Below are 26,437 nucleotides of genomic sequence, written 5' to 3' on the forward strand. Positions count from 1 at the left end.
GATAACTAGCATAGAACTTTTTGAGATTTTTTTTAAGCTTAGTATAGTAAAAAGGAATTGAAACGTAGAGCTGGGTTCCAAATTAATTTGAATATTTCATGCTTCCTGCATTAGAAAATTTTTCAGCCGAATGATACGCAGTATTTCCAACTACTTAATGCTGAAACAAACAATTTGCCAAAATAATAAAACAACCACGATTCTATTGTTACGAAAAATCAGTTAGATAAATAATAGAGCTTTCTTCAACGGTTGTCGGCGTACGCGCCCGAAGGATCCATAGATCGTCGCGTTCACGGAGATCGAGGACTTTCATGCCCATAAACGGTGCACGGGCGCGCATTTTACTCGCTATTAGCGCGAGCTCACACGTGCGTAGACACGCGTGCAGCTGCAACAAGTGTCGGTGCTCTCACCGGAAGCGAGTGGACACTGCGTTATGCGCGCTCTGTATTTAATAAATAGAAAATGTCGCGAGGTCTCGTATAAAGCGACCGACAAGTACAGACACCGTGCAACCACAAAGCGCGAAAGAGAGGGAAAGAGAGAGAAAAAAAGCGCCTGTACCAGGGAATATTTTTCGAACATGCCTCCCTAGATGGAGAGAAAGCACGTTCGCACATTTATGGTATTAACCGTCGTGGCATACGAAATCATTCGATATCGTTGCCATTTTTTGCTGACAATTGCAACACGTGACACGTATGTATAAGAGGATCAATCATAACCGTTATGATTTTTGAGTCATACGTCGAAGATCAGATGTGTAACTATTTATAAGTATGGTCGCCTTGTGATCCTCTTGCACAATTGAATTAATGTAATTGGCAAAATTTACCAAGTAACCAGTAATATTAATTTGACTTGCATAAGAGTAATAAGCGTGATAATAAAATAAATGGAGTCTTACATAAGTGTATTTTCGAATTATGTGTCAGTTTTTTGGGTTATTCGATGTAAATTTAGAACTTGATTCATTACTAAATTATTGTACGAAAGAGCTTAAATTATATTACTTTACAACATTAAATTATATTAATTTATATAATAGTATGGATCAGACATGTTCAAATATTGTTCGCGCATAAAGTAAGCTTTTTGTATTATCATAAATCATTTTCGTCGTTTGTACAATGAGACGGGGAATGAGAGAACTCACATTGGATCTCTCGCTCTCATTCTAAAGGCTTTTTTCCTATAACAATAACTCTTACAAGACGACAACACTGACATAGATTACGGTTAAGATGCATTCAAGGCAGATTATATCTATAATAAAGTTCTTAATTCTAAGATTTTCAGATATAAATTATGTATATTTCGACTTTCTTCTTGTGACATATAAGATCGTAAGATAAGGTAACCTGTGCTGTATCGTATACGAGTGAAGAAGAAATTGCTAACAAAAAAACATTGACGAGTGATATTCTTGATAACTAGTTAGGTATATTAAAAGTTATAAGATTCCTTAAAAATAAGTTATATGACCTAAATGTACTAATACTTAGAAACTAAATTAAACTCTAAGAAGAAGATTTCATGTTATTATGCCCGATAGGTTATCTTATGCAGTTTATACTAGCTATATTTAAGTATAAAGTAAGTAGTAGTTACGTACTGGTTGCTGGCTTTTAGTGCTTCAATATTATTTCGCAAAATATTTGTTTCAAATTGGAATTGGATATTATGGCGAGTATTCTATTCACGTTTTATCGTTGCATTGACCCGATTTTCGAACGTAGCCTATCGATCCACTTTAGACCCTGAGAATTCACCACTATCATTCGCCATGATTACTCTGCAAATTCGGTCGATCGTAATTTTCATTGAAAAGCAAACTTTTCACGGACGAACGAACATGTTCAAGGTATCCGCAAACAGCTATTAGCTACAGGATCGACAAAAATCAACCTTGACGTTATATTTATCACGAAACATTAATTAAACGCGACTTTAAAAATTACTTGAAAGCAAAATTTCGCGATAAATTATGTTCCACGATGGGATAGAAGCTTTTAATCACGTTTTATGCTATTATTCATTTGCTCCATTTACATCAGCTATTGTTCCATATTATCATGTGATTGATTATTTATCATGTTTCGCATAACATGAAATTCTGGAACCATGCCTCCTTATGCTTGCTATTATTTAAATATTTAATTTTCTAATTTTGAAATTTATATAAAAATGTAGTAACTTCACGATACTGCCTTCAAATTTTGAAGTATCCTTTTTAGAAATTTTACGCAAAATTTGTCAGCTTTCCAAATACAAGCATAAATAACTCGAATTATGCTAAATCACAAATAAAATAAAATAAACATAATAAATAAAAACTCTAATTTTTTAAATACATTCACAAATTTCTTTTAAACTTGCGAGATTCATCACTGTAATAAACAAAGTTTACTAAAATCTCTCATACGATATTCTTATCTTCGCTCATCGAAAGACACGTGCCTAGCTAAGTACACGACGTTTTACTTTCGACCATGACGCCACAGGTAGCTTCCTCAGACTGTTCACAACATGTGCGTCGCGTCGCGTCGCGTCGTTTCATTGAAACGCGGACAACGTTACACGCCACGAGTCTATCGTCTAATCAGCCATTTCGTAAGGAACGCTCGTTTCGCGAGACGTTTCACGAGAACGACGTCGATAGCACGGGCTTCAACTTTTGCTTTCGCAAGGCGTACGGTTCCGGTGGATGATCGTTTCCACGTGTCCACGCCTCATCTGCTTGCTTTCACCTAGTAGGGCTTTCCTTGGCCACGAGTGCAAGGTCGAGACTCCGACTTTTCGATTGTCAAAATTAATAGGCGCGCAACCGATCGCCAGGATTCGACCCGGAGAGAAAGTTAGAGGCGATGTCCAGTTATTTCGCCTCGATTCCTTCTGGGAATCGTTTCGATCATCGTCGATGAAAAAAGAGAAAGGATCTGGAAATTAATATTTGTGTCATGATGTTGCGGAAGAGGGCTCGGTCTTGAAATATTTGTCAATCAGGATTTGGATGGAAGTGAAGGGTGTCCATTTTTCAATCACTGGTGACAGTCTAGATAGGAAAAACAAAATTATTCCTGAAGATTTATCTGTGTTCAGAGAAAAGTAGCGATAAAGAACATTTCAAATATACTTTCTCCTTTCATAGTGAAGGTAGGATCATCTTGAATTTTTTAGATGGAACTATACCTTTTCCTCATTGTATTATGGAAGACATTAAGATCAGTTAGATAAGCACAAAACATGACAACTTTGTACATACAATATTTAATTTTGGACAGTATAATAAGAACACAATTTCATGCTTAGTCATGTAAATTTATAAAACACAGGAGAAATGCTGTATAAATAAAAGTAGATCGCAGATTTATTGTCCAAATTCAAGTCTAAAATTCATTCTAAGAATCTGAATAACTAAACAAATTCTAAATCCACGAATAATACCAATATCCGATGCAATTATAATTTCTTGCAATCACTCCGAGTTTGTCCCAATCTGTCTGTTTGTCTGACCAATATCGAGTCAGCCCATTTTTCCACGCGAAACCTGCTCCTTTTTCACAAATTACGAAAAGAAACCCCCTTTCAAATTTTATCAGACAATCGTCTACTTTCCGAGGCATGCCAGGCCATGTGTACGCGCTTGTTCGAGTATACTGGAGTCGAATCAGAGACTTTCGCTGTCAGAAAGTGCGCCTTTCGTTTCTTCGAGTTTCATCCCTGTAAACGTTGGCCAGCGAGATCGTCCGTTTTGATCGAAACCAGAGAATGGCGATTCGTCGCGTGTCGGGCGAATCGATGGTTGGCGGTAATTACCGATCGAACAGGAAACGATTGAGGCTCGATTTACGGTTGTGTTATCGAACTCGTGGACGTCGTATAGCGTCCCACTTTACGGGGTTTCGTTCCTCGAAAGTAATTTGACGGTTCGCCCGGGCTCGACTCCTGGAAACGCAGAAGTAGATCGTCGACTCCGAGACGCGCACACACTTGGGGAACCTTTAACCCCGCGCTTTCCTTTACCTCGTTTCACAGCCAGATGGAATTCGATGGATTTCAGAGAGCAATGCTGGGCTCTTGGTGTTTTCTGAACGCGACGCCGTTGACCTTTTCTTGCGCGACAGGTGCGGAAAGGCGAGGTTCAGTCGAGCACTGACGTTTTCGCTTGTTTCTACTATATAACACTTGTTGTAATTACTTCCCGCTTGTTCCAAACCATCTCCACCGAATCTCCTATTAATTTTATTATTGACTCGAAATTTACTATAATGAAATTGTGATCACAGAACTTTTACTAACTTCTTCTAACAATGTTTTTAAACAATTTTTTATTTTGTTTAATTTTGCTTATCGTGCGTGTTTTTCTATCTTTTCTTTTGTTAAACAACGTATACATATCGCAGTGTCATACTGCAAGTCATTTCTAAATTAATTTTATAAGGTTTTTATTCAACTGTTCCCAACTGTTTCCAATTTGATAGTGTACGTCATGTAAAATACTCGTCTGTACGTTACGTTTGTATATAAATAGGTTGAAGATGAAATTCATAGATAGAAGAGTTAATTAAGATCGTTTGGCTACAAGATGAATCGCAAGTGAAAGTAGGAAGATTTACATATTGTGTAGATATGTTTGGATTAATAATTGAAAATCTACATAATTAAATTAATATAAAGGTTAAGATTTGTAAATGGTGACATTAATGGAAGGTAATGAAGCTAGCTAGGTATTCGATACTTCTCCAATACATACAAAGCGATAATACGGCCGTAAAATTAATTTAACTAACTGTTAAGTTAGAAGAAAATTTCAATTTCACTTTCCAATATCCATAAAGTAACGCCCGTTGGCATCCTATATTCAATTAAGAGAACCAGTTTTAACCGCGACTACATATTTTTCTTCAAATCGATTTAACCATATCCAGTACAAAATCTAGGAATAATCTCGAAACTTTACTATTTAACGTCTCTCTTATCTTAATCATCTATCGTATCTTAACTTGTGTTAAGCTATAATAAATTTCTCTTTCCAAATTTCACAAGAAAATGTAGAACTGTTAAATGTCTCACTATTAAATATGTCATGCAAAAGATAGCATAATATAAATATCAAATAGAATCTTTAATTTATACAAAGTGTGCGATTTAGCGAACACATAGGACCATTTAACCTGTTAACTCGTCGTTAAAAGTGTTGATCTTTTGGGCGTATCAATTTTTTTACGTGTCATGTAATTTCTACTAAAAATGAATTATATTGTGTTTGCATGTATAAGTATTAAGTGTCTCGACTAACTTCAAATTCCATAACTATAAAAGTTTCTAATATACTTAATAAATAATCTAGTAGATAGACTAAACATTTAACTCTAAAATAAACCTCTCTAAACTACATCTTTATTAACCACAAATATTCACAATCGTTTATTCATTTGAAGAAACCTTTTCTGCAAAATGAGACCATCATATTCATTCCACACACACACGCACGCACGCACGCACGCACGCACGCACACGCACACACGCACACGCACACACGCACACATACACGCACGCACGCGCGCACACACACGCACACACACACACACACCTCTTCCCTCTCTGTGTATAACCACGGAAACAAGACGAAGACTTCGTGGACTCATTAATTGGCGAACAGTTAATTACCGAGCAGAGTGGTTCGTTATAAAAGGCATTCTATGCAGTTACCGCCTTTCTCATTTGCCCCCTCTCGCTCCACTTTGTATCAATACGTTTCTAGTTTTCTATGTTACATCCTCGCCAAGGTGCAGGAGCAATAATTGCGGACGTGGAGCCGCGTTTCGAGCGACAGGGATGACGAGGAGGTGGACGACGACGATGACAGTCACGGTGATCGTTGTCGTTGCCGCGTAAAAGCTGGAAACTGGTTCGGTACACGCGAGACCCTGCTGAAAGTCGTGGCTGGCAGACTGCGCGGCACGGCTGCCAGTTGCACCTGCACCAGCCGCGTTCGATTGCGCAAATGCACGCCTGCTGCATACTAGAGCGTGATGAAATCCGCTCCGCGACGTTCCGTAGCGATGAGAGCGCCAGTTTAAAGTTTCTACGTTCTTTTCTAATTCTTTTTAAATAACCGTTTCACGTCTGTTTGAGGAAGCAGCCGACCGTGAAAATAGCAATATGGGAACGATCCTTTTTTCCTTGAGTACGTCGGTGAACTGGTTGTAGTCTCTGGTAAGAAAATTTTGAATTGATAGCGTAAGCAAAAAATGGAATGGATAGCGGAAGATGTGAATTTAGTATATAGACAAGGTAGTTACCGGAGAGAATTTAATAATCTCCATATCTGTATCTAAATCTACAATGCGTATTTGGATCAATTTTCGTGGTAAATGTAAGAATGTGGATAATAGAGTCAGGATGAGGTACTTTACTGTTAGTTTTTATATAGGTGAATTGGAGCATAGCAAATCTTTGTCGTTTCAAGGTGCTCGTACATGGCACCTGTTCCCTGATGTGAATGGAATAGTGTCGATAACAATGTAACTTCTATTTAATATACATACCGTGAAAAATTATAGAACTATAGAAAAGTAATTTTTCAATCAAATAATGAACAAAATGTTTGACAACGAAGAATAAAATAATTATTAGTATTATATATCGTTTCGTATAGCACTTCGTTTTATTCGATGGATTAGATAAATTTTGAAATCAGTGAATCATGTGATCTAAAATGATCTAGAAATCTTGTTGTTGTTTCTCCGAAAATGCTTCTCATTTATATTTTGTATAAAATATATGAAATTTGATAAATCGATTACGAAAGGTATATCAGACAATAAATATAAAAATTCTGCTACACCAAAGGATGAAAATGAACGATATATGCCATAAACGTGCTCGTACAAGTTTTATTCAGAGCACCCCACAAACTAGTACCGTTTTGGCGTTTCCGGTACGGTAGCAGTGGCTTAACAAATTTCCGTTCCAAACGAGGAAGCGACAACAGATGCGCGAACTTTTTGTCCATCAGAATCAGAGTGGAAAAAAACGCGCATTGGACACATGTGTGAAACATAGAGAACCGAGTTTCGACCTGGAAAAGGTCGATTTTTGCGTGCTAATAAATTGTCGATGAATATTCATCTGTCGGGAAAAAGTCCAATTAGTACTGGAGAAAAAAATACGAAGATTGAGTGTTTCACCGCTTTTCCGACGACACAGATTAATGGAAATTCGTCAGATCTCTCACATACTGAAATCGAAAAACGAAACGACTCTTCGACACAAAGCTATCACTCCTACCGTCGGTAACAACGTTTGAACGAAATTGTGATGAAAAATATTCTAACACGTGACGCAACTTCGAGTCAATATTTCACCATGCGCCGGTACAATCTATAGATCGTTAAAAACTTCGAGCTAATTCACCCGGGCGGAAATTTTATCGAGAATAAAACAGATAGAAACAAAGAAAAAAGAACGAAAAGGAGGTTATTTCAACGTGCAATCAACGAGCCTGTGGCGAACTTGTTGCAAAATAATACGGTTTTTGCGGTGGCGCGCGATTTATTCCGGCGATCGACGTTCACGCGTCTCGGATCGAGAAACAGCGTCCCCGCCGTACTAGGAGAAAAAGTACTCAGGCAAGCGGATACTGGTATCGCCGGCAGAAAATGCTGAAACGGGCCACAGGACAGTCGCGTTCGTTCGCGCGAATTTATGGCAACCGGTTTACCCGATTGACGAAGGAATGTCGGCTGCTGTTGCGCCTGTCAACCTGCCTCGAGGACCGACCACGACAGAGAACCGCCTCGTTCCTCTCTCCGCCTCCTCTCAACCGAGCTTTCGTCCTCGACATAAGGCGCCGCTTTTGCGGATCGTTTCTCTGGAGTTATAGATCTCACCATCTTCCCAGTTAATCCTTCGTGTTTAGGTAAATGGAAATCGATTCAACGCGGTCAGAGAATTCAAAGGATGATGGTTATGTTGATTGTTTTCAAATGTATGATAACCTTATATAGTGTCTGAAGATGTAACTTTTGATTTGCTAACAATTTTGTTGTGAAGGTGGAATGTTTATGAAGACAGGTTTATTGTTTTAGGTCTTTTGATTGCTTGTTCCTTCTATAACTCACAATTCTTTTTCAATTCAAAAGATTCCATGAATACTCCTTTCAAATAAAATCCTTCCACAAACAGTCAGCCTTGATATCCACTTGTTACGTATAAATACATATTATACATATATTATTTTTCCCAAAGAAATAAAAAATACTTATCTTATTCCCATCGTAATAAATTCGTTCTGGAGTCCAACTTTCCACGGAGGATACATCAAGATAGCTTATTAAATAAATAATTATCTACAGGAAATTTGACACAGTTCGTCGTATAATTATCGACAGATCGTCGATCATAAAATTAACGCCATGAATATCCAACAAAATTATCCCCTTACAAGATCCACTTCCTTTCCTGGAAATTCAACAACTCTCGTCTTACTTAAAAAAATGAAATCGTAGCAGGAAATAATTTCCGATTTCCCAGATCGAACCAATCACCATCTCGATCAGGATCGCTTTCCTAGTAATTATACGTTCTTCCTCTAATTGCGAACGCGTTTCGTGCGAACGAGCGCACACTTATCGTACGTTCGAAACTTTCTTAGCTTGATTATATCACCCGATTAAACACCCGATTAAACGAACCCGAGTTCGACAGCAACCGTTGAAAGCGTTTCATCTTTCGTCTTGCGTCGTTTTTCCATTGGAAAGCATCTTGGTTCGCTCGTTACTCGAAATTTTCAAGACGAACCTCGTCAAAAGTAGGTAGCTAACTGGAGCTATAACATGTTCTTGCCACGATGTGACATATTGTCCGGCTGGAAACGGTCATTAACGTGATATAAATGTCCCGCGGTCGCGTGAGGACATATATACGCATTTCTATGGCAGACCGTTATAACGATCCGCGGGGACGCAGCTCGTTGGATCTAGTTTTTAGTAGTCCGTTGCACAAGTTCGCACCTGTACGCAACGCGACCACGGGATTTCACACAGTTGGAAATTTAAATTATCTTTTCGCGTCATACATAATTCGATCGTTCACCGATGTTTCCGGCGCCAATTTTCCGCCACCAGTTTTTCTTAGGTCGTTGAACTTGAAAATATTCTTCGCCTACTTTACGTTAAGTTGCCTTCTGTTCGTTTTATCCTGTTACGACCAGTGTATACGTTTCAGATATTGGTTTTGTATTGTATTGGTTCGTTTTAACACGTTGGATTCGTAGTTGACAATCGGTTGATCGATGTTTTCGTGTCAAGATGAGAGGGTCGTTTTCTCCACGTCGCGTTTCTTGTTCACAATCATCGTTTACGATATCGTGTCACGGGTATTCGAGTTCGAGAAATGTTGTCTGAGTTCTTTCTTTGGAGAAAGCCTCGCTGATCGACTGTCAAAGGTACAACGGATCTTCGTATATGATCCTTTACTTTTTAGGCAAGCTTTTGAAACGACAAGCTTGGTTGTTATGTAAATAGAATGTAATGAAAATATGTTTTTTTAAATCTATAATTCCAACACAGCAGTCGACCATATAGAGGTACAGTACGCTGAATATGTGCAAATTCACCAAGATTTAGGGAACAAAATTGTATTAATGTAATTACTAGCAGATTGATTAGTCAAATTGCATCGAAGTACGAATAATTTAGTTCCTTGCATTATTGTCATATTATACTCGAATCTCTAAAATCTCAAGTCTATAACATATCCACCAATAAGATTCCAAACAAAACAGAGGCAGATCTTCGCAAACAGAGGCGTGTAATACGTTCAAGTTTTCGCGGCCACTTACCACTGAGCCTATCATATCTCTGCTTTATTTAGCTGCAGTACGGTTATCAGGGATGACGCTCTCTGTACGCAGTTGGGCATCCTTCGTACAGGCGGTCGAGCCGACGATGAAACTTGGCGTGCGAGAGCAGCAACAGAATATAGAACCGTGTGGTATCGTTAGCGTGCTCGCGGGCGAGCCAGCGTATTACCATAAATTTCCATCGGACCGTTCAGAAGCCAATTAGCGTAAGTCACACCGAGATGAAGACCGCGATACGTGGTTTTACTTAAATCAACCCGACCACGGGAGAGAACCGTTTGCTCGGCCACCGTTTTAATACCGTGCAATCGGTGCAGGCACCACGGGCATCAAGAATGCCGCTGGCACACTCAGATAAGCCAATGCGATATTTTCACGAAATTAAGTTAAACCTGTTATATCCTTTCGACCGTTTGACATGTACACGCAACAAGTCACACGATATTTCTCGGCGTCTTACCAATCTCACGCTGATCCAAACACCAACACCGACAGCAGTTTCAGTTGCCGATCTACGATTTCTGCTATGTGAACCTCGCATAAGCAAAACTGATCAACTTCGCTTTTTATTAATTTCTTAATTTCACTATATGAGTAGGTACACCATTCAATTTTCAAGAAACGTATGATTTACTTCCATAAATTCATTCATCGTAGGAGGATAAATACGCAGTGTAATAAATATTTTAATTTCTTTGGAACTCATTTCAAAGCTACATGTAATCCAAATCTAAGCGACTGTTTACGCATTTATGAAAAATCTAAATATATAACAATATATAGAATGAATGTAATATACGAAAATATCCAAAATATCTAATGCAAAGTATATGGATTCTATGTAGGTTCTATATTTTTAATGATATATCCAAACATCCAAATTTGCATCAACGCCCGCAGCCTACTATTAACAAAGTGAATAGACACGATGGGAGTAAGTGAGAAATATTATATCTTTGTCACTTGTTCTCGATAGATCTGCCTTTGTGACGAGACTAGTTTTATATTTTTAGAACAAAATCACTACCTGTTCCGCGAAGATTATAATCCGGATCCTGGATTTATTGGAATTTAAGCGACCTGTATTGCATAGCTCTTCAGCTCCAAGCTGGAGACTAACAATGGAGTCGCGTTAAAATGTATAAGTACACGTTTAGAAGAACATTTAAAAGGAGCTGGCATCGTTGGCCCCGATAACCGATGTCGAATAAAGTTGTCGACTTATTGGCGATTCGCTAGGACGCAATCGATCGACGTTTTATCGAGCACAACGGCTGACCTCTACGGTTTATCGGTCCCGGTCTGATGTGATTTTCCGCAGGTGCTACCTCACTGTTAGACTATCGTTTTCGCTATCGCGATCCCCGTGTTGCGCGCTATGTACCGATAAGCGTGCTCGTTTCGTACGAGCGGGATTTTATCGAGTCGCGATCGTGGTGCTCGGTTAAGTAACTCGCCGCGACGATTTTCGCATTCGTTCCAGGTTGTCCTGCCGGCAGGTAACGTACGACGTCCGTTCGTTACATCTGCGCGACCTTCCAGTGAAGAGTGGTGTGGTATGTAAGCGTAATATGTGAGCACGAAGTAATATGTGAATGTAAAAGCACGTACTCACTAGCAAATGCGTTGGCAGACAGTGCCTGAATGATGTTTGCAACTTTTATAACTTCAATGGCTACTCTATAATTTTCATGCGAATATTGCTTGTAACTGACTGTAGATTTTTGTGCATTCAAAAATCCATAGAGTGTATATAGTATATAAAATGTCAAAAGTATATTATTTGTTACGATATTCAGTAGGTGAGACAACTGTGTGCCCTGGTTCCACTTTTTTAATGCGTAAATGTAAATATGTCTTCTGTGTGTAAATTTAATGTGCGAATATAGAGTAGTCGTCTTAGAGTGTAAGTGTCGTATGCAAGTATAGAGTAGTGTGTAAATGTCGTATGCAAGTGTAGAGGACCGCGTGTACGAAATCACCGATATTTCAAGGTTCGATAACGATCTCGATGGTATCTCGGTGGAATTTGAGGAACTGCAACGTGGTTTGAGCAATTTCACAGTGGAATTTTTCACGCTATGTTAATGGCGTGGCAGGTAGTCTTTTCAACGTGGTGGTCTGCGTTCATTAGAATGAAAAAAACAGGGAGTGTTAATTGCATTCTGCGTTGAAAAATTCCAAAGTTTACCTCGCGTCGGTTTGTTCGCGTTGCGCAATATTGGATGTTTAGAGAGGTTGTATGCACGTACTAGTACTTTGGAAACAAGGATAACAATCTTGATCTTTCTATCTCTTTCTTGACTGCACTCGAAAGTGAACGTCGAAGATCCTACGTTTCAATCAAACACGCAGAGGCATTACTTCGAAAACTGACATGTAAAATTCAAGATTGCTTAATAAAAGAAGGCCTATCTTGTTCCATCTGTTGTACGACAATTATTGGCTCGACGTTATGACTCATATTTTTAAAAACTGTTTTGTAAGATCGAAAGATCGCTCAATCGAGAATAACAAGTCAGACATTCTTTAAGCGAACAGTGTAATACTTTCCATTTATATAAATCAAAAGGAGGACCTTGGAAATTTCTTCATACGGAATAAGACATTACCTGTATTAGCCTTCTTCGTGTAATACTACGTAGCTGAAGATTTTACGTATTTAATTTCTTATTAGGTATACAAAAATAGAAGATTTATTCAAAAAATAGTTTCTGATATAATTTTCCAAATATTTATAAAATAGAGTAACAATTATAAACTGTAGACTTTCATTTGCATTTAAGATTACATTAGCAATTTTAATATAATAAAAATCGCAATTTAATAATAATCTAAAGAGAGAAAATATTTACCTAAAATTTAGCGACCTCTTAGGAAATTAAATAACAATCCATCAAGGTGTCACGAGCGTTAAAGCATTAATTCGCAAGAAACGATAGTTCATTACCCCGCAACCTATACTTCCAGAGCTATTACATAAACCTAAAATATCAGCCGGGAAAATCTCGCCTAGACCAGCTACCAGAGCCTCCATTCAAGCATTCCAGAATCAAACACGCCACTATTCACAGCTCGCGCGATTAATTTCTAGCCGAACAAGGCGGCCCGAGGAAATTTCTCTCCAAAACGGCGCGAAAATTAAATAATGGCCGGTTGGTAGAGTCACAACGGAGTCTCGTTAATTCCCATTTACATTCAATCTATTCGAGGTGAATTGGAAATGCTTGGAAAAAGGCGCAAACGGTTCAGCTTTCCCTGACGCGGATTCCGCGATGGGATAAGTGTCGCGGTCTCTCTTCCGTTTTGGCTATCCCGGCTCTGCTCTGCTGCGTGGTAAACAAGTGTCACGCATAGCCTCGGGCGAAACGACGGGCACCGCGAAATGATTTCACCGTGAGAGAGTTGTGAAAGAGCTCTCGAGGCCCGAGAAACGTGTACGCCAGACAGCGTGGCGTCGCGTCGCCGGCCGAGCGCCTTGGCACAGCGACCACGTTTCCCGTGTATATAATACGTGTACCACGGCCGTGGAACCGGAACTCGACCCGCCATCATGCGCCAACAGGGATGGGGAACTCGAAACTCGACGTGTCCGATGAATTTTCAACTCCAAAGTCGCCTTGCCCAATTGAAGATCACAGGGGAAAAATTTGATAAATCACATTTTTCGAATTTTACAGGAAAGGATTTTTAAAATTCAGTACATTCTCTGTTAATCTTACATTAATAACATATCTTCATTCAGTTTGAATTAGATATATATTTCCGTACATTACAGAACAGGACAATCTTAAATATGTTTTTGATAGTTTAAAAAATTTTACAGATTATCAAGTAACTATCTCAACCAGTAAGCGATTAACCAGTAAGACATTGAAATAAAAGAATTAATAAAAATGAACTTATCATGATTTTTCCACATGTTCTTCAACATTGAGCCCTTGATTGAGAAATTTGTTCTTATATGGCAAAGAAGGAAATAGTTGATTTACAAACCATGTGAAAACCATAGCAAATTTAAATGAATAGTTCGAGTAGTTCAATGTACTTTTTGAGAAATTTTGAGGACTTGGAATTTTATATTTTGATTTTTGATTTAAATGAGATACTTGCAAATACGGGAATTAATTTCGACGGAAAACATACAAATAGAATCGATTCTCAGTATATTCTAGTTCGCTCGGCGAGTAAACAAGTTCTTTTTGGAAATTATGCCCCGTTTAATACTTGTCGATATTGATCCGATTATAATCAGGCCTGATCGAACATGTTTATTTATTTAGTTGTTTTATTCACTTTGCTAATAAATTGATTAATGAAAAATCAATATCGAATTTGTGAAAAATGCATCGGCAGACACAAATATCCGATATATGTAGAAATTCGAAACGTTTCATCGGGTAGGTATTTAGTTTTCATCGCGTGTCAGCGTTCTCATATTTGCCGCAAGCGTTCTTCTCAGCATTCTTGGTAAATGCAGACCGAAAACCCGCGCGTTATTTGCGGTGCAATTAATTCCGCAAAGATTTAAACTGAATCTTAATTGGAGCAAATCAAACAAGTTCTCTCGTTAAACTATATAGATACACGAGTATAACAAAACGCCCGCTAGCGAGAGTAATAAAGGAAAGGGCAGTAATAAAATGTACGATACGTTCCGTGAACGGAAACATAACTAACTCCACCCACATCAAAAGGTGAGGTCGATCTGCAAGACGGATGAAATTCAAATAAGAAATTTAGTTCTAATTGAATTTAAGGGTATAATAAGATAAGGTTACTTGAGTTGTCTTAAAATTCAATCTTGAACTTTGTACATTGTAATACGAGTATGATAATGAAAAAATGAGAAAATATTTTAGACACAACAAGAAAAAATATAAGAAACGGAAATGATTCGAATAACTCTGTGGTAGTGTTACTTAAGCCAGCGAGGAGGTACTACAGAAGCACTAATAAAATAAACTTCCAAAAATAAAGTAATATATACGCGTTATTGGATAATGATAATTACGATTGGGAATATTAACATTGAATGAATTTATTTCCTTTTGATGGGTAGAACATATCATATCATCGTAGAAATCTATGGCCATCGAGATGTAAATGCATACCAGATATTTCATCGTTTACCACGTCACTAATGAAGAGGTAAGCAGTTTGTTTTATAACAGAATTTAACGAATCACAAAACAAATTACTTGCTTGACTCAAGTAACTCTATTTTATTCTGTTCAAAAGACAAAACACATACGTATTCCTTTAATTCGTGGCTGTGTTATCGGTTGGTTTAACACAGAGTGCTAGTTGCATGTCGACGATACCAGAGGCTCCTTTCTATTTTCGTTAATAAAACAGCCCAGCGCTGTAGCGGCGTTGGAATTTTGTATTAGCGGATAACCGTCTAAATTAGCAAACTCATTCGCTGATATCAGGGAAAATTTGCATCCCGATAGTCTAACACGTTTCACACGGACACTGTTGCTTGCTTGGAAGTTGCTTCTTCGCTTATGGTTGAGAGGACGATTAACGTAAAAGCATCTGCTATTTACGAGGAGCGAACTAACCGCCACGGGGACAGATGGAAATCGACGTCGAGTAAAATAGGAGCGAAGGAGAGAAAGGATCGACAATCGGGCCCGATCTGTCGATCAAGCTCGAGATCTAGATCTAGTAAATGAGGATTTAGTTCTTGCGAAGGCGGTCTAAGATCGGACGCCAGTTCATTAACGTGCAACGATGGCTCTTGAATGAATGGCTAGCTCTCGCGAGGTTGATTAAAGCTTTGAGGGTGAAATCGTACGATAAAGCGGTTTTCCATTTTCAGTGCTATAGGATATTCAGCTTTTACTCCTATTCATTGCGAATATATAAACAATAAATTTGTGCTCGTCAAAAGTTATTCGACAATTATGTTTTAGTTTTGATAATTTTATTTCGAATTCATTGTAAATTGTATCTTTGTCCTCTTAATGATTTTGATATAATCAATTTGTATTCTTACTTCTTTGTATTACCTCTTTCGATGAGGATTTTATCGATATTTAATTTATATGATATTCGATTTCGTTTAATTGTTTTAAATTAAATATTTAAGGGTATCTCTTTTAAATTGTTTCGAACTTGATAGTCGAGTCGTAAATCTGTAATTGTTCAACAGAAATTAGGAATTACGTGTTAACTCGACGATCGATTTACATTTTCAATGAATTACCATAATACTTCGAAGAAGATTCGAATATTCGATCACGACGATCGATTAAAGCTTCTTATGTGCAGTTAATCGACCAGCCAAAAGCTGATGTTCTGTTTGTAACATAGCATGTTACAAACTTGATTATTTCTTTTTTAGAAACTCACTTTTTATTCATATTTTAATATTTATTTTTATAAAATGATTCAGGAAAAAGTTTGAAGATTTTAAGAACGCGCGGGACTTGTTAAAGCATGTGAAAATATGCCACGAACATGGAATTTTTTTAAATTTGCGGAAACTAATTAATAGCGATAGCGTAGAATTTTTTTAATTGCGGAAGTTAATTAATAGCAATAGCACGAAACCTTTTTAATCGCGGAAGCTATATTAATAGCTATAGATTTAGTCTTCTATAAATATATTTTCATATATTTAAAGTGTCTTTTTTTAAATTTCTATCTTAGTTCTCAGTTTATCCTGTACTTTTTTTACTCGAAACGCGAACGTAGGCGAAGCTTGTCAGATTCTTTGGCCGAGAGTGGAAACATCGCGTCAGGCAGTTTGTATAATGAATGATATCCTTCACGTGGAATGGAATTCACATCTCGTAAAAGTATTCTCGGATTGACGCAACTGCTTGTTGTGCGAGAATGGTACCGGATGTGCGAGAAGTAGGCGAGGACAACTATACCGTGGCGGCAATTAATGGCATCAGATTAAGTGGTTTTCAAAGTTGCTTTTATACTATGCCAAGATTTCCGCTTTGAACCCCTTTTCTCTTGCCAATTTTTTACCGCACTCAGTTGATTGAAGTACTTCATTTTATTTTTAACGTACCAACGTAATCTACTTAAATTAGCCAAAACCAATTAATACGAATTCATTACAGTATCTACTTCATCCTAAAATATTTTACAAAATTATCCCACACTTAAATACTTCTTGGCTTATCTCCAAAATCTACTCAACCAACTCTTTTAAACTTCAATAGAAACACTCTTACGGAAACATACTTTGCAGAGCATACATAGAGATCGACAACATCTATCTAAAACCCAGCATTATCGAAGAATCTCCCACGACGAATAAGCCAAGAATGTAAAAACTTTTCAAAGTTGACGCCGGTGGATTGGGAAATGACAGGAAGTCTAGTATCGTAATCGACTGTACGTAAGCTAGCATCAACGTCAAAAGACACGTGTATGTGTCGAAACGTCGCGCGAAGAATCTATCCATTCATCGTTGACCTTGTTAGAAAATGGAGCGGAAATGGTTATTGGTAACGATATGTCGGTGAGAAATAACGAAAAGCTCGGTCAGCTAGGGACAAATCCGTGGGCAAAAAGAGGTCGTCGTCGAGGCTGGAAATCCAGGGAACCAGATCTGGTTCGTGAGGTGGTTAATTGCCACGACTCGAGACGATCGTCTTTGTCGTTCGTCCCGTGAATCGACACGAAGCTGACGGAAAAAGGGAAAAGAAAGCTTCGCGAACCGTACGATTCCCGGAGGCTCGTTACTGAATCACGATTGTCAATGAAGAAATCCGCGGCCTGGCGAGCGGAGAGCAACCGCGATGGAAATCCATGGAATGTCGTTCTCCTCTATTTCTTTGGCTGGTCGAGAGATCGAGGTATCCCCCTCGTACAAACGATACCATACTTTCGAACTGGGAGGATTTCAACTGGGCAGAATCGATGAGGCTCGTGAGAAGCGTACGCCGTTTTTGTTCTCACAATTCGTTCGGCTCGCTCTTGTTTCTACCGAGGAGACACTGTGCGAATTCACCAACTCGCTTGTCCTCCTCCTTCCATCCTACCGGATGATACATCGTTCTGGACGTCATGATTTAAAATGCTGATACTCCTTTCAACCCCTACCTGTCCCAAACGTTCTTTCTTCGATTCGACTGTAAGCGGCCCATTCGATTGCGGAAAAGATTTCATTAAGTATTTTGTTTGGTACTGAACGTGTATGGTGGAGCCGAAAAGGGATTCGTGATGTATTTTTCAATGGACGGTTTAAAATTCATTGGTAAAATACTTTGAAATGCGCTTCCTTTATTTTATGTGAAGTTCTATAAATCGTTTTGAAGAATAATTATCATAAAAACAATTGACTCATTTGTATTTCATGTAGAGTATATGCTGTATTGTATTTTAGGAAGATATAAACTGGGCTTAATTTTTAATGCGTTGTATTTTCTTTACAAGATCTTTAGAAAAAGCATATTTCTGTTAATGATAGTGGGCGAAGACAAACATTTTGTTTCTATAAGGGTTAATATGTCGGACATATACATTTTTATCGATATTCAAGATAAATTTATTTAATGTTCGCGATAAAAAAGAGATAGCGTAACGTAAAGAATCCATTCAACAACGTCATTAAAGAACTCCAGGGTCTCTCCAGATTGAATAACACCATTCAGGAATATTTTCAAACTACAACCAACTTTCCATCTACAGCAACTCCTCCGTAACTAACTTATTCATCTCTCAAATCATTTATTCCCGCAGTCACATCACATCAGATATTACATTATCTCGCTCCTCGTGTCAGAATCCTACTTTGACTACGTACTCTCAAGTGACACAAGCGCGCGGCCTTTTAAAGACCCAACATATCAGACCGCGGATAAAAGAATTTTTAATGAAGACCAACATTCGCACGCGATATTTTTCGCGGTTGAAACTCAGCCTCTTTCTATCTTCTACTTTAACTTAATCTCTTTCCGGTTGGCCCGTAACGAGAATGCAGCAACTGACATATACTAGAGTTAGAAACTAAGGAAAACGAGAAGAAGGTAGGAGACATTCGTACAAGATCATATAACAGGGTAAAGCCGTGTATACAATTATGACGGGGCACCATGGGCCAAAATGGAAAGAACAAAGTGATTTTGTTTTATTACTAATGTGGGTACTATATTTCAACTTTTAAATTCTATTTTAGTAAATTTCATTTAGTTACGTTCATTATGAAGGCATTTAATAAACATAATTTTAATTACACAATCTTTTGTATAAATTGAAAAGTTATAGACTGAAAGCATTAGCGTTATTACGATCCTTCAGTTTATAATAAAAAATATTTCAAAAATGTTAATGGTGTGTAACGTAAAGTTGAAACGAGGAATTGTATACATCTATAACTACCTTTTCTTTTCTTTTTTTTCGTAAACCTAAGATACCTGTCAACATTAAAGCAACGTAATTGGATCGAAAATGATTGGAAGAACGTAGCAGGGTTAAGTATATGATTTTGTACGGGTTTCTCATACGCGTTCTCCAGCGACCAGAAATATATTATCGATTTAGAGGAAGCGATCCATTGGTCTGGCGGACCAATTACAGGGGACGACGAGATCGGGAGCGAGGCAACGTTTAATTGATACTTAACGCGAGAGGGCTACGACTAATGTGCCAAGGGTCCTTTTAACAAGCGAGAACGGCGATCTGGGTCATTGTACCGTCATCGTATTCTAAATTCGGAGTGCAATGAACGTTGTGCGACTTTTATTCGTTCGAGTTGCCAGCTTGGTAATTTAGGAAGCACGCGAAGTATGCATAGTACGAATTTTAATCGGATGAGTACGTTGAACGATTGTTTACGGCTTCTACAAGTTTAATTGTCTTCATATCCTGTGGCAAAGTTTATACTGTTTATGAAGGAACTTTAACTGTTAGAGATTTGACGTGGAGATTAGATGTAAGTTGCTCCGATATTACGGTAGATTGGACGTGTGCTTGGTTTAATCCCATATATACTTCTTGGATTATCAGAGTTGGAATTTGAGTTATAAGAATACAGAATCATCACAGAATCTTTACGAATTATGTCACGTAACTGATCTTCAAATATTGATCCTCAGAGCAAGCAATTCTATCGTAAATTGAAAAATCACAGTTGGCGCGTAAATCGAATCTGAAGACTTCGATCGACTCTAAAAATAATAAGAACGTGCGTCCTATTGGAGAAGGGGAGAGGGAAATTTTATTCTCTCTAGATAGTAGACACACGTAACCAGCAGTTAAAAAAGAAGGATAAACTAACATTCGCGCAGAATAAATAGTAGAAGCTCATAAAACTCGCACGAAACACTGTTCGTTTTACGAGTCCATTCCCGAGCCATTGTCACGCATAAAATACCAGGGTTTGTTCAACCTGCCTAGACGGAAGTGACGTCGTAGCAACGTGGGGCGACACGGCTCGTTGGTCAGCACGAACCCGCGCGGAAATAACTCACGTACGAGAATCGTCACGTCGTGTGGTAACACGCCGGAACGGAAATGCAGATATGTAAGAGAAGTATAAGTGGCGGATCGCTGATAATCGTACGCGAAACGCGGCTTCCCCGTCTCCTCCGACTCGACTTGCCCGCTTCTCCTTGAGGATAAGGTTCCCTTCGTTCGGACCAGTCGAACAACGGGGTGTACCTCGAGACACATCCTTCTCCGTCTCACAAGAATTACTGCTCGTCAACCGTCGCTTCTCGTTCAAGAAATATATACGGTCAAAAAGTATGCGTTTAAGACGTTAAGGATTTAGGGTGCGTCGTAAAAAGAGTGTAGAATATAGAATCAATTATTCGAGCTATTTAGATATAGATATAAATAGAGGAATCAAGTTTTTTGTAATGAAGTATAAAATTGTGTATTTGTAAATGAATTAGTTACGTCTCGTGGGTATATATTGGATATGAATAAAGAAATAGATTTAGAAATATGTGCTTGAATAATATATTAGGTGTATATTGGTGATAAAGAATAACATGGGACATAATGATCATATTTGCATAAATAACATGAAACCAATCAACCGCCTTACTCAGGGATTGCCAGTACGTCAAGTGAAAAAAATTAAGATAGGAATATCTAATATCAGCAAAAAATCATAGAAAGGCATGGAACATAATTTACAAGACTGTAATATGTAAATTATGTGAATCAACGGATGTATATTTTTCAACATTCCCACCTTGTTCCATATTGTCTGACATATACTGTATTTTTCATTTAATATTGCAATTCAACTACGTTATGTCTTATGGGCGAGTAAATGAAATTCATTAGCTACCCCTATAAGGAGAAAGAAAATTACATTTTACACCAACAGCACTGAATTTAGAACCTACGTTTACTCAACATTCTTCATTCCCCTTGATGAGTACTATATACTAGAAGCCCTTAAATTCTTTGATTCTATTTTTACAACACGCTGTCCCTATACACGCTAGTAAAATATACATAATGTAGTGGAATGTTGATTATATTCGGATATAGCATAGCATGAAAAAAGAAACACTGTGTTAAAAACAGTACTATCTTAAGCCAGTTTGTAATTCATAGGAATCTTTCTATAAACAAATCCTATATATATTTTTTTTTTTTTTGATTAATTTAAGAAGTGTGTATTTAGGATATAATATACAATCTTGTAAGTGTCAAGGTTGTCGTTCGTAACGAAATTCTAATGGACTTTTAGTATCACCTAAATTTTTCTTCTAATGCAGCGACAGGAAATTATAGCTTCTGTTAGAATGAGTGATCGAATGGTGAATGTCTGGAGAGACATCTAAGATTCGAAAAATCTATTCCGGTCGGGAGTCCGTTTATTCTTAACGGATATCCCATTTCTGCAATACCGGGTATTTTTAACCATGGCCCACATTCGAGCACGTTGATTATTTTCTCGTATAATCAAATGGCCCTGTTGTCTGACTTCGTAACGTTCATCGATGAAGAATAAAAAAAAAAGAAGACGAGGAGGAGGAAAAAAAGAAGAAGGAAAGAGGGAACACTTTGCATGTCATTTTACGCGTTTCCCTTTCCTCGAATGCTCTGGTAATTTCGTTTAACGATCTCACTGCTCGGCATGGCGTTTACGATTAAAATTTATCACCGTAATAACGTTACACCCCGAGGAAAAAGAACAGATTGTACAGCGTTAAGCTGCTAACGTAAATATCCATAAATACTCTTCGTCTATTCCTTGCATCACCGCAATCATTAAGGTTCAATCCTTTTAAAACGCGATAAGCTTTCTACGGAGTGATTTGGTCTCTCATAAGCGACATTCACGAATCTGTCGTTTATTTTCCCACTGTCGTACATTTATGCTTCGATTCAGCTTTCATTTGCAAGTATCAAAGTATAAACATTATAAAATTCATTATACACAGGAGAAGTCTTTCTTAATGTTCAATACGCGTATACAGTAATTTTACAGCAATATGCATTACATGAAAAGTTTTATTCTGAAAAGTTATTCTCCACCAGAATTTCTAGTTTCTACTTCACTATTGCAAATTCTTGATTTACTACTGTTTGAATATAACCACCTATACCAAACCCAACGTAATTCTGAAAAGAAAATTAGCTTTTGAGCCGATAATTTCCTACATTCAGAAATTATATTACTCTCTACTCGTCAAATACTTTAAAAAAATACACCTAAAGATCTGTGAAGAACATTTGGTGTCCTAAAATAAAATTCAATGCAGCTGTGTATTAATCATCACATTCTCTCTAACACTCAAGATCCTCCCACTCATTCATAACGATTTCATGAAAGCTAGGGAAACGGTACATCCGTGACAGCGATTAGACACATTTGAGGCCAAGTTTTCGTCGGCAAGAGAATTCGTCGGCGTGCGCCAACGTAGAGGCATAGCTTCCATTATGTCCTCATGCATCGCCATGAAATAGAATGGAAAAAAAATTGCGGTACTAGATGGTTAGGTCGTGATGCTCGCTTCCTGGACAGCGAGCGGCGCAAAGAGGAGTTTAGCTGTACGCCACGATGCCACCGATGGAAACCGTGCGAAGCGACACGAGGTGAAACTTGGTCCATTGTCATGTGGCGAAGATCACGTAAGGTCACACACTCTCCCGACTGACTCTCGCAGCCCTGCCGATGCCCTACGTGGAAACAACAAAGGCGTCAAGTTTCGTAACGAGCAACAGAGCGTCGGCTTTATTGTTAGAAAACGGACTGGCTTTGCCTACGGTCGTCAGAAGGAACAGCGTTTCAGTTTAGTCATCTGTGGCCCCGATCCGGCTCTTCCAGACGTCGAATCCCACGTTAGTCTCTCGGCTCGTTTGTCCGCTTGATAATAAAGCGTGAAATGGTAATTCAGAGTTGCATTGTGGGAAAGTAGAGGAACATCGGATTGAGGCGAGGTTTGATGAAGAACTTACAAAGTTTGAGATGATTTTGTAGTTATAAGATAGAATCGATAGTTTGTCGGGCTAAAATGGATAGTTTCTCAAATTCGACAGAACATGAAGTTGGCAATTAACCAAATGGAAAAATTGAGTTGATTTTGCAATAGTAAGTTGACCAGTATCAGTTCCGTAAAATACAAAATCAAGAAATAGTCGAATAGAGAAATTGCGACGTTTGTGTATTCTGTAATCGTATGGTGATAATTTGCTGGGTCTAATAATTTAATTAGCAGAAATTATAATTGTGACACAATACTGCTAAAGGTGTCTGTGCTCAGATGAAGTTTTACTCGAGAGCTGCGTACATTTGCAAACACATACATTACGTAACTCTCCTTTCTCTTCTTCTCTTCTTTGCGTTTCTTCTATAGTATATCGAATACAACAATTATAGTAAAAAAAAAGAAGTTAATATAATTAGCTGCTGAACAAACAAGGAAGGCAAAATGCGATTGATGCCTTATTAAGTTCGTTATTATATACAACCGATGTGAAATATCAATTATGTAAGTCAGAAATTCAAGATTTCAAGAGTATTCAAACCAAAGTAATACTACGTTAAAACAGAAAGCGTGTAAAATGCATGGAAATGATTCGTTCTTTAAAAAACTGTATTTTCATGGCAGAGCTGGTGTAACATAAAGGCGTGGTTTTTTTCTTCTCACGCCTGCCGGAAGAATCATTCATCTTCCACAACTTACGTACGGTGTCACAGCCGATTGCGAGAGACCATAGGTAAAAGCAATGGGGCTTGAAACACTTTCTACAATTAATTACACGACACGATAGTGTCCTCGACGGTGGTCCTTAATTTGTCGCTACATCAAACGCAAATTGATTATCAACCAGTGCCACTGGTGGCTGCTAAACATTCGCTACGAGTCGTTAATCTTGCACGAAACGTTTCTCCACACTCTCCAATGGTCGACCGGAGTGTATCATGAGTCACGTCTCCACTGAATCACGTCATTAGCTCGTTGTAATCTTCCACGAGCCCCACTACCGTAATAGTATAAAAAAGATCAAGTTTCGAGGTAACCACATATTGCCGCGTGTAATCCAAAATTTATTGATATAGACGTAGATCTTGGCGTTCTTTTAATAAATCCCAAAACGAATCGTTGCATCGTACGTTATTGACGTCAAAACCTGTCAGGCATGGTCGAAGATGGACGGAGATAGAATTCTTGCTTATGACTGTTACTTATGCAAATGAGACGCGCGATTAAGGCCGCGTTTCGTAACTTTCCTTTTAATTAAGGGCACCGTTGAAATTCGCTCTCGCTTAATTTTCGCGCGCTCAATACGTTTACACCGTTGCAGGGTGGCGGCGATGATTCGGACGAAGATACACAGTGCGCCCTCAGCGAGAATTGGACGTTCGAGAAGAAAACCAGACGCTGGTCCCGCGTGTGCGACGTGACGCAAACCAACGTCGAGAGGTTACAGGCGATTGCTGGGCAGAACTTGCAATCCGAGGAGGACTCGTTGGAGGATCGACTGGAAGCCGAGGAAGCCGAGGATACGATGCTGGACACTCTCAGATACAGTAGCTTACCACCTGGTACGCTTCCCGATGAGATCGGCCCGAGATTTCGAAGAACCGGCTCCGAGAGACTGAGGGATGGAGCTAAAGCTTTCCTTAGGCGGGTCGAGTCGTTGAAATCCCGACGGCGAAAGCACCAGAACCGCGACGGCATCGTCATCAGTGGCCCGCAAATTCTAGACGTGATGTCGATGCAGCAAAAGATGAAAGAGTTGAATTGCGTGGACGTATCACCTACGGGACCCGCGCCGGTGTCTTTCAACGATCTTTTACCAGGTTCGCCGCTTCACGTGCCTGGATCACCCGTCACGTTACCAGCTTCTCCTTATCACCTTCCACCGTCGCCTCTGACCAACGCGCCTAGTCCGTTCGGCGACGATTCGTCGAGTTATTGCTCGGACGGGTCACAAGGAGGTGGCCCGACGCCTACGCCGACACGCACGAAGATGAATCGAGCGAGAAGGTTCTTGCATCGTGGCCGAGAGGATCAAGGCGCGCTCAGCGACTCCGAGTGTCAACCTACCAGTTGGCGACACAGGTATTTCAGAGACGCGAACAGCAATCATGCTAAAGTGTTAGAGTACGTGACTGCCCATCCCCAAAGTCCCAAGGATTCGCCGACCAAAACTCCCATAAATAGTCGCGGAGGAAGCCTGAATCTTGGGAAGGAGTCGCAAAGGTACAGGGACAAGTTGTCGGGACAAAGTCAGGAAAGGTACAAGGAAGACAAGGTGGCCGCGTTGAAGAGGGAAGACAAGATGCACAAGAGCTTCAGACATCGCGACGATCCGTACAGAGAGGGTAAACTCTTGTCCAAGGAAGTGACGGTTTACAGAGAAAAGTCGAGGTCCAGGAGTTCCGAACTCGCTGGAAGTCAAGAGAGCAGTTCGACAGTAGCCAGTCGTGATTCGGATCAGGAAGAGGATTCTCCAAGGCACAAGGGTACCGTTGTTAGGTGGCACAGTTTTCAAAGGGGATCACTGTATCCTGAACCGCTGGATCCTCTGTGTTCACGAGCTATGGCCTCGATGTCCTGCGGGCAACTCTTGGTACTGAGGAAATTGGCTCTGTTAAAACTGACCGCTTGCATGGAACGATACTGTCCAACTCATCGTACGGGTTGGAACTGGGAATTGCCAAAGTTCATCAGGAAGATAAAGACCCCTGATTACAAGGATAAAACAGTCTTCGGGGTACCGTTGTTGTTATCTCTGCAGCGAACCGGCCAGGCTTTACCAAAGTGTATTCAAATTGCGTTGAGGTGGTTGAGAGCGAACGCCCTCGACCAAGTTGGAATTTTTAGGAAGAGCGGTGTCAAATCGAGGATACAGAAATTGAAAATGATGACCGAGACTCTCGGGGATAACATTAATTTTGATGGTCAGCAGGCCTTTGATGTGGCTGATCTCGTTAAGCAGTATTTCAGGGAGTTGCCGGAAGCGCTATTAACCAACAAGTTATCCGAGACCTTCATCGCCATCTTCCAACGTGAGTATATATGTACATCTATATATCAGTATCCATATCGATGACAGAATGAGACCAATACAGAATCTTTAACGCTCTTGATATCCATACATCTTTAATCTCGTAAG

At 39.1% G+C, this 26,437-nt stretch overlaps 1 protein-coding gene across 3 annotated transcripts in view; it reads left to right on the forward strand.

Annotated features, from left to right (window-relative positions):
- Positions 1-26,437, forward strand: part of cv-c (RhoGTPase activating protein) — a 350,754-nt gene that overhangs the window by 319,911 nt on the left and 4,406 nt on the right. For all 3 annotated transcript variants that reach the window (XM_033347220.2, XM_033347221.2, XM_076620241.1), the window contains one exon: positions 24,620-26,330. In XM_033347220.2, coding sequence (XP_033203111.2) covers positions 24,620-26,330 — 1,711 coding nt within the window. The remainder of the gene's footprint in view (positions 1-24,619; positions 26,331-26,437) is intronic.

Source organism: Bombus vancouverensis, chromosome 7 (assembly GCF_051014615.1).
Source record: "Bombus vancouverensis nearcticus chromosome 7, iyBomVanc1_principal, whole genome shotgun sequence".
Classification (NCBI taxonomy): domain Eukaryota; kingdom Metazoa; phylum Arthropoda; class Insecta; order Hymenoptera; family Apidae; genus Bombus; species Bombus vancouverensis.